Source organism: Pyricularia pennisetigena, assembly GCF_004337985.1.
Source record: "Pyricularia pennisetigena strain Br36 chromosome 7 map unlocalized Pyricularia_pennisetigena_Br36_Scf_7, whole genome shotgun sequence".
NCBI lineage: Eukaryota > Fungi > Ascomycota > Sordariomycetes > Magnaporthales > Pyriculariaceae > Pyricularia > Pyricularia pennisetigena.
This window is the reverse complement of record NW_021940919.1, coordinates 598120-610812: the sequence shown is the minus strand read 5'-3', so window position 1 is coordinate 610812 and position 12693 is coordinate 598120. Positions and strand designations below refer to the sequence as shown.

At 51.5% G+C, this 12693-nt stretch overlaps 4 protein-coding genes across 4 annotated transcripts; 3 read left to right on the top strand and 1 right to left on the bottom strand.

Moving 5' to 3' along the window:
- Positions 1-239: 239 nt before the first annotated feature.
- On the top strand, positions 240-1040 carry PpBr36_09829 (uncharacterized protein; the record flags this gene model as incomplete). Its single annotated transcript, XM_029896948.1, has 1 exon — positions 240-1040. The coding sequence occupies one exon, from the start codon at positions 240-242 to the stop codon at positions 1038-1040; it is 801 nt and encodes a 266-aa protein (XP_029745220.1).
- A 609-nt stretch (positions 1041-1649) lies between these two features.
- Positions 1650-3476, bottom strand: PpBr36_09828 (uncharacterized protein; the record flags this gene model as incomplete). The annotated part of the gene is made up of 1 exon (XM_029896947.1): positions 1650-3476. The coding sequence occupies one exon, from the start codon at positions 3474-3476 to the stop codon at positions 1650-1652; it is 1827 nt and encodes a 608-aa protein (XP_029745314.1).
- A 1014-nt stretch (positions 3477-4490) lies between these two features.
- Positions 4491-6074, top strand: PpBr36_09827 (uncharacterized protein; the record flags this gene model as incomplete). The annotated part of the gene is made up of 3 exons (XM_029896946.1): positions 4491-4532; positions 4619-5511; positions 5576-6074. 3 exons carry the CDS (start codon positions 4491-4493, stop codon positions 6072-6074), a joined length of 1434 nt encoding a protein of 477 aa, XP_029745216.1.
- A 2046-nt stretch (positions 6075-8120) lies between these two features.
- On the top strand, positions 8121-8862 carry PpBr36_09826 (uncharacterized protein; the record flags this gene model as incomplete). Its single annotated transcript, XM_029896945.1, has 2 exons — positions 8121-8294; positions 8392-8862. 2 exons carry the CDS (start codon positions 8121-8123, stop codon positions 8860-8862), a joined length of 645 nt encoding a protein of 214 aa, XP_029745217.1.
- Positions 8863-12693: the final 3831 nt, after the last annotated feature.

The window sequence follows — 12693 nt, the reverse complement described above, 5'->3', positions numbered from 1 at the left end:
CCCGTCTCTCTTCTCTCCTCGGGGCGGGTTGGTGAGAGTTTCATCAGATAGCCGGTGCTCATAACGCCCTATCCGCTCTCACTGCCTGCCCTGCCGGCCTCAGTCCCCGGGAAGTCGTCGAGCCTCGATCTGGTTGTCGCTAATAACGCCCGCATCCTGCGCGCGGCACTTGAACAAGTCTGGTCCCTTTGAGATCATGAGGACTCAAATCATATCTCTTTTAACTCAGAGAAATCGCCATGATGACACCAGATACAACCAAACCCAGACCACACGCTCGTTCGCAAACAAACAACTCAGGCTACCGTTTAAGGGCTCTCCCACCTCTGGCCGAACTGCTTTCAGACCAAGAAACTGCTCTCAGATTCTTCTCGTCGAAGCCATACCCGCTGCCGCGGCATCTCACACTCATAAAAAACCCACGCGCCGCCGAGTTTCCTGGCCGCCAAGTCATCTTCTGGAACGAGAAAGACGCAGCCACACTCTCTGCTCGAGATGCGCAAGACGCAAACAAAAAAACCACACACAAGAAAAAACAACCACAAACCGGCGAGGAAAAAATCTCCCACATTGTCAACGATCCGCTCGACAAGAAGATCGACGCCGCAAAAGCCTACCTCATGGTGGCGCGCGAGCAATCCTTCCGCCGACTCCATCAAGAACATCCCGAGCGCGGCTACTGGCGCTTCGGCTTTGACACTCCAGACTGGTGGCCTCAAGACATGGCGCGCGAGGTGGACAAGTCGAGGAGATACACACACCAGACGCGCCTCTGCATGCTGCGAGCAAGCGAGCGCACTCCCATCGCGTGGCGGATGGCCGAGATCACATCTGAAGACCTCGAGAAGAACAAGAGCGCGCTCCAGGAGGCGTCGCCCAGACCCAAGAAAACATTTCGGGGGCCGAACAACGAGCCCATCCGGCGAGGACAAGATGGCGCCGAGCCGCTTGGCAGAGCTTGCATCAGGGAGCAGGGACACCGAGACTTTCAACGGCAGCTGGATCTTGTCGATGCTGGGGGCCCGGAGCTCGAGTTTTGAAGCACCGAAAAAGAATTTACAAGTCGGATATAAACAAGATGACTGGGAGGGATTACAATCTCTCGACGACAAGAAATGGGCGCAGAAAACGGACCGGAAAAACACTTGAAACTCGGAAAATACAAAAAAAAAAAGACCAAGAAGAAGAAGAGAAACAACAACAGCAGGGCTGTCAAACACTTACACGAAAAATCTCTTCGACATCTCAACGGCTCTTGGCGACGATCTCTTGGCATTACAACGGTTCTTGGCGACGGGGGTTTACACTTGTTCAGCGTTTCTTTTTCAATTTCTTTTTTTCACCAGCGTCAGCGTTGTTTTGGTTTTGGCTTTTTCAGCATGGCGCATCGGAGTTTGGGTGGGATAGAAATGGAAATAATGATGATACCCATTTTGTTTTGGCATGGCGCATCGGAGCTTGACTTGGAATTATCAACGAGACACTTGTTTTGATTTGACATGGCACACACTGGCTTTGGTTGAGAATCGGGTGGAAATAACCTCAGTTCGAAGCGGAGCATAGGGAATTCAATGCAGCGCTTCACCAACACCAAATGCTGTAACTTTGTGACTTTAACTTTGGGGTTGAATTAAACTGGTACAACATATCTAGTGAAATTGCCCTTCTGTGTTGCCAGCACCCATGCTCTTGCTAGTTGAGCTTCCACTTTGGATAGCCCCGACTATGCGATCCATGTACGCCGCTCCGCTCCATTTCTGGTGAGTGAGGACGTCGCAGCCAATCTCCTTCTCCTTGCGCTGCACCAGGTTGACGTAGGCCAGCATGCCTTCGTCCTTGAACGCCCTGGCAAGCTCGCACGTCGCAGTGGCGTTGGTGTGTACGCCTGCCAAGCTGACGAGCTGCAGGACAAAGCCCTCCTTGGCGATGTCCCAAATGAACGACTTGAGCGTCTGTTCCGTGAATCCGTGACCCATCCAGTTGAACGACGGGCTCAGGTTGTACACAAGAGCCTTCTCGGGATAGGCCTCCTTCACTGCGCGACCGAGCTGTCGGCAGACGGATACGGATGGGTCACCGGTCTCAACCCAGAGGAGATCAGCATACGGCGCAAAGGCAAGCGCACGTTTGGTGGCGGCACGCATCCCCGAGCGGAAGTGGTAGTATCCCTCTCTTGTACGGGGAACGTCCCAATCCCAGTAGACATCAGGCTTATCTGCACCCAGAACGTCCTTGGCCAAGGCTCGGCGATCCCATATGCTCATGTCCCGGTCCTTTCCGACACCAGCCTCATATTGCGTTGGGTCAACGTTGTGTTTCTTCATGTGTGAGACGGCTGCTTCATCAAATGTCACCAGAGGATGGTCGCGCGTGAAGGCGGCCTCGTATGCGTCAATCTCTGAAGCTGATGCGCCGCGAGCCTCCATGTTCTGCAAAGTTCCCGCCAGCGGTGCAACTGATGGGTCCGTCACTCCAAGGATAAACTCGTGGTCGCGGGCATCGATGTTGTTACTGATCAATCGGCCAGACTCTGAATCTGTGCGGGCAATGACAAGGTTCTCGGTCCCCATGATGTCCCACTGCATACGCGCCGCAGTCAGGCGGTTGATGTGCTCACCCGTCGACACGAGGACCTTCCCGGCGAGATGGCCGCACTTCTTGCCTCCGTGCATCTGATCCTCAAAGTGAACGGCTGCGGCGCCTGCCTCGGCAAAGAGTTTGGCAAGTTTGGTGACGGCTGTCAGGCCACCATGGCCCGTGTCGCCATCCGCGATTATGGGGCGCAGGTAGTCGGTGTAGGGGGTGGACGAGCGCTCTTGTGCCGACATCTTTCGTCGTGCATCCCAGTGTTTCCGATCATGCATTGACTGCGCCTTTGCAAGGCGCTGGACTTGGTTCGGCACCGTGTTGTACGGATAGTCGCCAAAATCTGGAGACACCTCGTTCGTGGTAGTCAGAACACTCGAGCACGCCCAACCGGAAACATAGAGCACTTCTTGATGGGCAGCCTGCTGCGTCATCTGGATTGGGTCAATGGCACCCAGGGTATGGATGGGTTTGCCCTCGGCCTTGCGCTCTTGTATCAAGTTCCATAATTTCCTTGCCATCGTCGAGCTCGGGTAGGATTGCTGCTGCGAGCCTCGGGCAGATACCACATCGGCAGCCGTGTAAGGCCTGGTTATGCCAGCATACCTGGGCGTTGCCCACCAGGCCTCGACGTCGCGCACCTGTTGTTCATAGAGAGCATCTTCGGCGGCGCCGGCCTTTTTGGCTTCAGGAAGGAGATGGAAGGAGTCGGAAGGAAGCGCGGCGGTCAAAGGCGGGTTAACCGGAGGGAGAGAAGTGCTCGTTGGTGGAGGCATCGCCCTGCGAGGTGTCGTCGAGATCAATCGCCCACAGCGGCAGAACGAGGCCGGTCGGGATGCTGCAGCAGCCGATGTCCTGCGAAGGACCCGGGTCGGTATCGTGCGCAACATACTGCAATGCAATGAACTGGAGTTTGTTCCCTTCAATAAACTCGGTTGTCGCAGGATCACGAGCGGCCAGGACCCAGCGTCAGGTAATCAGCGAAGAAATACTAGCTTTCTATTACAAGGTTACTCGGAGGGGGGCAAGGGATGACGTCGGGTCCGATCGGTGATAGCTTTTGTCAGAGGTCAATTTTTGGCTGACTGACTAATGCAATAGCTTCCAGCTACAATTGGGTGCGGATAAAATTTATCGCTCCAAAGCAGGTGAATTATGACAAACCTCCAGCGTAGCATTCGAAATGTAAAATGTGCAGTAGGCTTTTTGAGGCGGTATGGGCCAAAACACAGAAAGCGACAGGGTCATTGCTTTCGCTCTTTGTCCGTCGTCCATGCAGCAATTGACAAAGCCGAGGTCAAGAACTCTTTCCCCGCAACATCTTTGCTTGACAAAACGAGGAACCTTGCTGAGTGGACCTTTGAAGGGGCAATCGCGGAGAGATGCTACGGTGCGGGGAACTGCCGAGTTGGGGTTGTCAAACAGTCCGTGCTGAGGCTTATTGGTGCTGATTGGTTATTGATCACGCTCATGGGTGCCCCGTTCGACCGTAGCCCACTTGGATGTTGCGGCTTCCCTCGGCTGAACTCTTTCCTCTCAGTACATGCTAGCTTACCATCTGCCTTTGTCTACCGGCGCAAGGTTGAGTGAGGGGAGCTTGTGAAATCATGCATGCATGGGCATGCAACCGGGTCAGTGCCAGCAGCCTGGCTGCTGGCCCGCGTACCCCTTCAGGTGAGACAACGAGCTTTAGCTCTACCATAGGTACCTTACCTTAGCTTAGCTCACAGCTGGACATCTTGACCTCTCCGCTTCCCTATCTATTTTTTTTATTGACTTTCTACTCCTCTCCACATTCCATCAGCAAACCTCCTTTCTGGTGATAGCATCAGACTCTGCCGCTTTACTTGCTATCTACCTACTTTGATAACCCCGCACTCCCAAGAAAACACCTGAAACTAGCCATGAGCCTTAGGACAACGTCGAGGGCGCTGGGCGCCTTCCGGGTAAGCCGTCAGCCACAGAGTTACCGCTGGCAGCTAGACTCCAGGACTGTATACGTCCATGTTCATGATGACTAACTTGTCTACAGCCTCTTACTACCCGCTCAGCATGCACTTCCAACCTGCGATCCACCAGAAACTACTCGGCTAGCTCGGAGCCAGACCTGAAGACCACACTGAAGAGTGTCATTCCGGCCAAGCGCGAGCTCCTCAAGAAGGTCAAAGCCCATGGTTCGAAGGTCATCGGCGAAGTCAAGGTCGAGAACACTATTGGAGGCATGCGTGGCTTGAAAGCCATGGTATGGGAGGGATCTGTTCTTGACGCCGACGAGGGTATCCGTTTCCACGGCCGTACAATCAAAGACTGTCAGCGTGAGCTGCCCAAGGGCAAGACTGGCACTGAAATGCTACCCGAGGCTATGTTCTGGCTGCTTCTCACTGGCCAGGTCCCCAGCACCAACCAGGTCCGCGTTCTGTCTCGTCAACTTGCTGAGCAGGCCCAACTGCCGGCTTTTGTCAACAAGATGTTGGATGACTTCCCCCGCGACCTGCACCCCATGACACAGTTTGCCATTGCAGTCTCTGCCCTCAACTACACATCCAAATTTGCCAAAGCTTATGCCGAGGGCCTCAGCAAGGCCGATTACTGGGAGCCTACTTTTGACGACAGCATTAGCTTGCTGGCCAAGCTTCCCACAATCGCAGCCAAGATCTACCATAACTCGTACAAGGGTGGGGGTGCTCTGCCTGCCGAGGTCGATCTGGAGCAGGATTGGTCGTACAACTTTGCTGCCATGCTGGGCAAGGGCGGCAAGGAAAACGAGAACTTCCAAGACCTGTTGCGATTGTATCTCGCTCTTCATGGTGACCATGAGGGAGGAAATGTCTCAGCACACACCACACATCTTGTGGGCAGCGCTCTTAGCGATCCTTTCCTCAGTTACAGTGCCGGTCTGCAGGGTTTGGCTGGACCTCTCCATGGGTAAGTGTTTGGTATTTGAAGGGGCGAGAGTGAACGGGAACGATGGCTGATCTCTCTCCTCTAGTCTTGCTGCCCAGGAGGTTCTCCGCTGGATCATCCAGATGAAGGAGGCTATCCCTGCCAAATACTCGGAAAAGGACGTAACCGACTACCTCTGGTCGACGCTCAACTCTGGCCGCGTAGTACCCGGTTACGGTCACGCCGTGTTGCGCAAGCCTGACCCGCGATTCCAGGCCCTTATGGACTACGCTGCGTCGCGTCCCGAGATCGCCAAAGACCCAGTTTTCCAGCTCGTCCAGCTCAACAGCCAAGTTGCTCCCGAGGTACTCAAGAAACACGGCAAGACCAAGAACCCGTACCCCAACGTCGACTCGAGCTCCGGCGTACTTTTCCATCACTACGGCTTCCACGAAACACTATACTACACCGCCACTTTCGGTGTGAGCCGTGGTCTTGGACCGCTTGCCCAGCTGATCTGGGACCGGGCTTTGGGTCTGCCAATTGAGAGGCCCAAGAGCATCAATTTGGAGGGAATCCTCAAGCTTGTCGGTGACAAGAACTAGAAGCTTGGTCGTAAAATTGATTCGCCAACGCTCTTTCGGCTTTTAGGAAAAGTGATTTCACCATGCTTTGACAAAAAAAAAGTCGGCTTCGTCGTTGGAGATATGCTTGCTATTGTCTTCAGTACTTACCTCACTTCTAGCGTTCTCTCATAGACTTGCCAACAAGTTCTTCCAACAATTTCTTTTGCTTCATTCGTGCTACCAGTTCCCTTGTGTCCACAACATATCGCCCCAAACTGCCCCCTGACTTTATTATTTCTCTATGGACTACTCTCACGAGACATATAATGTCGAGTGTTAAGATGAACGGCTACATTGGCCTCGATCTCTCGAGCAAAGTTAATTTGGGGCCGCCCTCTGAAACAGAACCAAGGGTATCACTGGGTATACCGGTGCTCCGCATACCGTACCATTTTCATGTTTCTATTCTTGTCTTTTGTTCGCCTACAATTTAGCCGATAGATGACTGGCCTGCATCAGAGGTCACGGGAAACCAGCATAGGGGAATCAATTGCCCTCGCATCGCCACTCGCTCCACGCCCGAACGATCTAGGCATCTCGCATGAATGGGACCTTGGGGTTTCGAGTGGAAACTCGAGGGCCAGACTCCTTGTTTAGCAGTCCAAAGTGGCAAGGGGCATCTCCTCGGTCCTAAGGTAGTCCTTTTCGCTACCGTAGGATGAATGCTGACAGCTTCTTCACAGGCCTAGGTTCAGTTTCGGCCGGAATGGTCACACCGCCTGTAGTGCAGTACCGTCTTCGAAATACCAAGCGTGTGGTATCATGTTTCATTCTACCGTTTTTAACCATATCCTCGCGTTCTCTAGCGTGTGATACCAAGAAGCATGTTGAGCCTCCCGCGTTGGCAGTAGTGGCAAACAAGCAAGATCGACAGGAGAGTATCCGTCAGCCTCAGAGACAGATCCCCAATTGACACCTCATGGGCCCTGATGACTTAGCATTGTGTGTGGCGAGATGTACCCCAGATTTGCCTCGTTCAGGTACGCTTTCCTTGGAGGAATGTTGATGATGCCCGCCAATCGGAAAAGATGCAACAGCGATATTTTAGTCGAGACACCTGATGTTGAAGGGCGCGAAGTGGCGGAGCGAATTGCACTTGCATCTCTCGCGGCGACTATAAAAAGATTTAACCTCGCACTCCCAATTTTGGACCAGTCTGGCCTGCACCGGAACAGGGCTTGAAGTTGTACTAGCTTGTCGAAGGCAATATGGGACAATACACGGATATTGCCAAGGCCTGTTCAATTCCATGGTAGTAAGAGAAACGTGTGGTCAGGCCGAGGGCATAACAGGTGCTTTTCTCCCGCCTAATATGGATTTCATTTATCCTGCTTTTCACCCGCAAATTTGCAGCTCCAGAACCTCACCACGAGCTAACTAAATTAAACAAACCGACCAAGGATCCTGTGTGAAGAATAATTGCGCGCAAAGATGTGGGAAAACATGGGAAAAGCAGGGAGCATACTGGCGCGATTTCAAGACCGAAGCTGAACAACAACGCCGAAGCTATCAAAGCAATATACAGGTCAATATCGACAACATGGCTAAGTTTTGGTCGCGTAAGCAAACAACTCAAGATTTTCCCCTGCAACTAATTCGCCTATTTCCGACTGCGACTCAGCTGGAACAATGAACCCCCTCTTTCCGTTCGCCGGCGTCGACATATTGCGATCCAGCCTTTGTGATGCCCGAACCCCTGTCTGACGACCTTCACCCGGCGAGATGGGATTCCGGGACGGTGATATTGGGGTCTGAGTCGTATCATCCATGAGCACGATCTCTTGTTGGCTCGGTTCTGGTCCCTGCAGACCAATACAGGGTCTCATAGATGGTGAGATTCGGGCATCGTCAGAGGTGCATGTCTGGATCGAGTGTGAATATAAATACAGAACACTTCTGCCGTTTTATCGTCAATTCTCTTTCAGAAAATCAGCCTCTCGAGCGAAAGATCCTCAGCAACGACATCTTCAGCGCAAGCAACGCCCTTGATCAGGCTTATATTCAACTCCAAATATTCCAATCAAAATGCGTTTCTCCGCTTTCATTCTTCCTGCCCTGGCTGCCGCCTCCCCCTTGATCCCTACTCAGGAGTTCAAGGACGGCCCTGACCCCAAGGAAATCCAGATCGTCAATGCAAGCTTCTCGGGTAACGGCTGTCCCCAGGGAACTGTCGTGACTAGCATCTCGCCCGACAAGACGGTAAGTACATCTCTCAGGGAATATGTCCATCCCGGCAAGAGAAGTATACAAGGTTTCTAGCGACTAACATAAGCTAATCTTTTGTCCCAAACTCCAGGTCATCACCTTTGGCTTCGATCGCTTTCAGACCTACATCGGCCCCGGCTTCAACCCGACGGAGCGGACCAAGAACTGCCAGCTTCACCTGAACCTAAAGTACCCGGGTGGATTCCAGTTCTCCGTGGTCGAGAGCACGTACCACGGCTACGCACAGCTCGACGAGGGCGTCACGGGCACCTTCTACTCGACCTACTACTTCTCTCAGGACGCGCCATCCACCACCACGACGCAGACCTCCATCACAGGCGGAGGCATCTGGGCCCAGGGACAGGTCTACACCAAGACGGACCAGGTCCCCACGACCTCGGTCGTCTACTCGCCCTGCGGCGCCAACGGGATCCTCAACATCAACAACCGCATCAGCCTCACGAGCACCAAGTCCACGGCCATCGGCATCATCTCGGACGACGACGCTACCGTTGCCTTTACCCAGCAGCTCAACCTCCAGTGGCAGGCGTGCAGGAAGTAAACCCAGCTCGAACCCGTTTGATAACTCGAGGTGCTTGCATTTACTTCTATACTTCTTGATTCTATGAGGGAATGGGGTGAAGTTTGGCCTGAACCAAAAAGCGGCGATGGGTGTTTCACAGGGTAGCTGCTGCGGCGCGCACTGCAGAGTGATGTCAAGGCTACTTGCCCCTTGTGCTGGGGGATGACTATTTTTTTTCCTACTTGATGTTCATCTCCCATTTCCTTTTTGTGATTTACTTATTTCGCTTATCCCTTTTGCATCTCAAGCTCGGTATTTCATATTTGCATAAGTCAATCAAGCCAAATTTATAAGCCGCGTCATGTCCTCTTGCTCTTTGCTCCGTGGAAGGATTGAATTATTATGTTCCGAATCGCAATATGCCCACCGATGCACTCTCCGCTAATGCTCAAGGACTTGTCCGATACCAATCCAAAACATTAATTCTACACAAAATCTTTACTCGACCACGTTTGCCCCTCGTATGGAAGGTTCACTTCAGCTCCATCCTCCTATCGGTCCGTCCCCTTTGGGCCGTAAAAATATCGGAGAGATGTTCATTGGACAACAAGGCTCTTTATTACCACTAATTATCCGGATGATCTTGCGAGTAGTTGGATTAATCAACAGGCAAGTATATTACTGCCTGGAAATTACATCTTCCCCTCTCTGTCTTCGTTTCCCAGATCTATAATTCACACTGTTGACTTCACTTTTTCAAGGTCTAGTCGGATAGCCCGAGTACGAATAAGGATGCATTCTATTTCTGTGTGAATGTAGGGTAGGAGGAACCAGTCTAGTAGATAACCGAAGTGGAGTAACGTAAAAGGTCAGTTTCTCGCATGTGTGCCAATAAGTGGCATATACTATGATATTTTTCCTTAGTCAACAAGTGATGTGATTGTTCGGCCGCCGACTTTTGATTCCCCTTGACGATGATGATCGTTGAGGTGAGGAGCAAGTGTATGCGTGCTCCCGTGACAAGGATGTCTGCAGGTCGAACAAAATGACAAACAGAAGTACCGTACACCGAGTTTGCATACCTATTCTTGCCCCATAACTACCTAAATGCAGCTGTCTGCGGTGAACGAGAGATGAAATATTGGGCGCTTCATCACCTCGTAGATGTCAGCAGTCCCGAACCGAGGGGTGTGGGGCCGGTGTGATGGTTGTCTAAAGCTGCCTGCGGTGCATTATACTTACTTGGCCTGGCCAATGGTTGAGGCTAAGAAAAGCAACGCCCGCCTCCTGAAAGCCTGTTAGCTGTGGTTTCCGCGTTGTGGGTAGAGATTTAACGCTAGACTGGCCCTGGACGAGCCGATGAACTGTGCATACATATACAGGCACATAGGTTAGTAGAGACATATAGCCAAGGCGTATAAATTTCATAGCAACAGAGCTCGGAGAACCGAACAAAGCCCAGTATTGCAAGCAAATCATGATATGTTGCACTACTTGCATGAATCTAGAACTTGCTGAGACTGCATCTTTCCCTTTGAGGTCTAGAGCAAACAGCGAACAACGCACCTACCCGAATTGTCAGCCATTACTTCCGTTCAACGGTTGGAAAAATGAAAAATAAGGCACTGCAGCAGGTCCACTAAAGCAAACAGCGCGGCTGACTGGCGGGCTAGTTTCCTCAACAGATAGGCGGCGACGTTGGATTGGGGGGGTTGGTGCAGACTGTACACCAGGGCTTGCAGGACCTCTTCAATCGATAGCCGCAATCCTGACCACAAAACGAGAACAACTTGTCTGTCGATTGACGTCCTATGAGTAATCTTCAAATAACAAGAAAACAATTATGTCGTCGCCCGAGTTGGCGGCATTCTGCCCAAGCCTATGGGCTGTTGGGTTGATGATTTCACAAGCTTAAGAAGCTCTTCAAAATCGCATTTATTGAATTCCTTTTTTGTTTGCCTACCTACCTTACTGATCCAACTCGCAGGCCTCCTTAAAACCCCCATTATTATTACATCAAGCACATCACGGTGTCTTCTTTGCCAACCATCCAGTCCATCGAATTTCATGCACACATCCGAATACAGCCATTAAATGTCAGTTCTGGGCCGGTCTGGCCTTCAGGGATTTACAATTATAAATTAGCAAAAGTAATCGAGGCACATGTTGACGATGGAAGCCCCAGGATCCAGGTGAGCAAACCAACTTTGTATTTCATTTCTTGAGACCGGTTTCCTGCATTCACATTGTTTGCATCTCTCTTTTCTAAACCACCGATTTCCAGTATATTATCCAAATAAAGCCTACTCCCGAGCTGAAACGCATCATGTGTCGATCTCTTTCTCCGAAGGGAAACCAGAAGGTATGTTCCATCCTCGGAATCCTCCCGGATGGCATTTCCGGTTGGATCCCATTGGGCAAGTGACCGAAAGCACATTGACAAACCCCCACCCCTCTCGGGTAGATGAATGTGTGACTGAGATCAAAAGCAACCACCGAATCGGGTCGCCTGCATAAGGCTCGGATGTTGATGGCGACCTGCAGTACTTGTAGTCACCGATCAAAAGTCAAACCCAGCATATACGCAGCGGCCTAAAATGTCAGAATCAAAACTTAGCCTCTTTCTTTCACATAGTAGTTCAGGAAGATTTGCAAGGAACAGTGACATTCGATCTACAAAATAATGATCTATAAGTCAGTTTTGTTGACTTCTGCCCTTTGATGAGCAAGATTGTTTTGGAAGCCGCTCTGTGCTACCCACCTTCTATGCGCAAACCCAATGTGTTGGCCTGGACTGCGTGGATTAACTATCCCCTTTGCTAGTTTCCAAGGTCAAATCAAATCTCTGCCGCCTACACCACGTCGATGCTTTCCCCCCACGCAAGCACCCTCGGTGTGATACAGTGGCCGTGAAACCATTGGACCATCTTCTCCATCTCAGATGTACATGTCTGACTATGTTGCTGATGGCGTCAATATAAGGGACAACCCGCACCTTGGCGATGGGTGCGAGCTGGGAATCGGTAGGCAAACATGGCCAACAAACACTGACGGCTGAGTTGCGACTGGCTGAGCAGAATAGCCAAGGAAATATAATTGGATAGGCTTGTTGATTATTGGGTCAAGCAACGGCTGGTGACCCATGAGTTTGCACTTGGTCCAGGCAGCCTTCCGTCCAGGATCGGGGTCAAATGCTTTGCGGACCTTTCTGGGCTGGCTTGGCTTCTGATGCATCTGATATCAACTTGCTCATTGTAGCAGAACTAGGTCCAGGATTCAAGGAGAGCTGGATGGTTACTTCACCAGTCGGTGCTTACATGATTTGTTTTCCTGCTCACCGCTCAACTTCGGTGCTTGTGTTATAAATAAGAACTTCTCCTGATGTTCATCAGTCTTGAACCTTGCAAGCTGCAAAAGTTTTATCACGCTTCATTTCTTCATCCAAGTAACCATTCCTAATTGTTTTTAATACGTCTCTCTGAAATTTCTTTTCTTTGCCACATCTCAGTCATTTCCGTCATATATTCTTTGTTTTCAGTTCCCCGCTGCCTCTTCATATACCAGAAGACAGATCTACCGTCTCCACGTCTAAAAGAGATATATTGAAGCCCGCTAGCTCGCCTTGACGTCTCTTCAGGACGGACGGAGCGTCTAAGCCAATGTCGATGCTGCTCCCGGAAGCGGCGCGGTGTCTCTGGCCCTCGGGATTGCCTTACTTCAAAGTAGGGATAGAGGGATTCTGTTGCTTCGATCTCAGACTTGGGCATGGCCAGTCCTTCATTTAGGCCTGAGGGCTCTGAACAGGATGAGCTGCTGGCGGTAGCAATGTAAGACGGGGCGTTCGTGTCTTTCTGTAGCCCCCATCCCCCC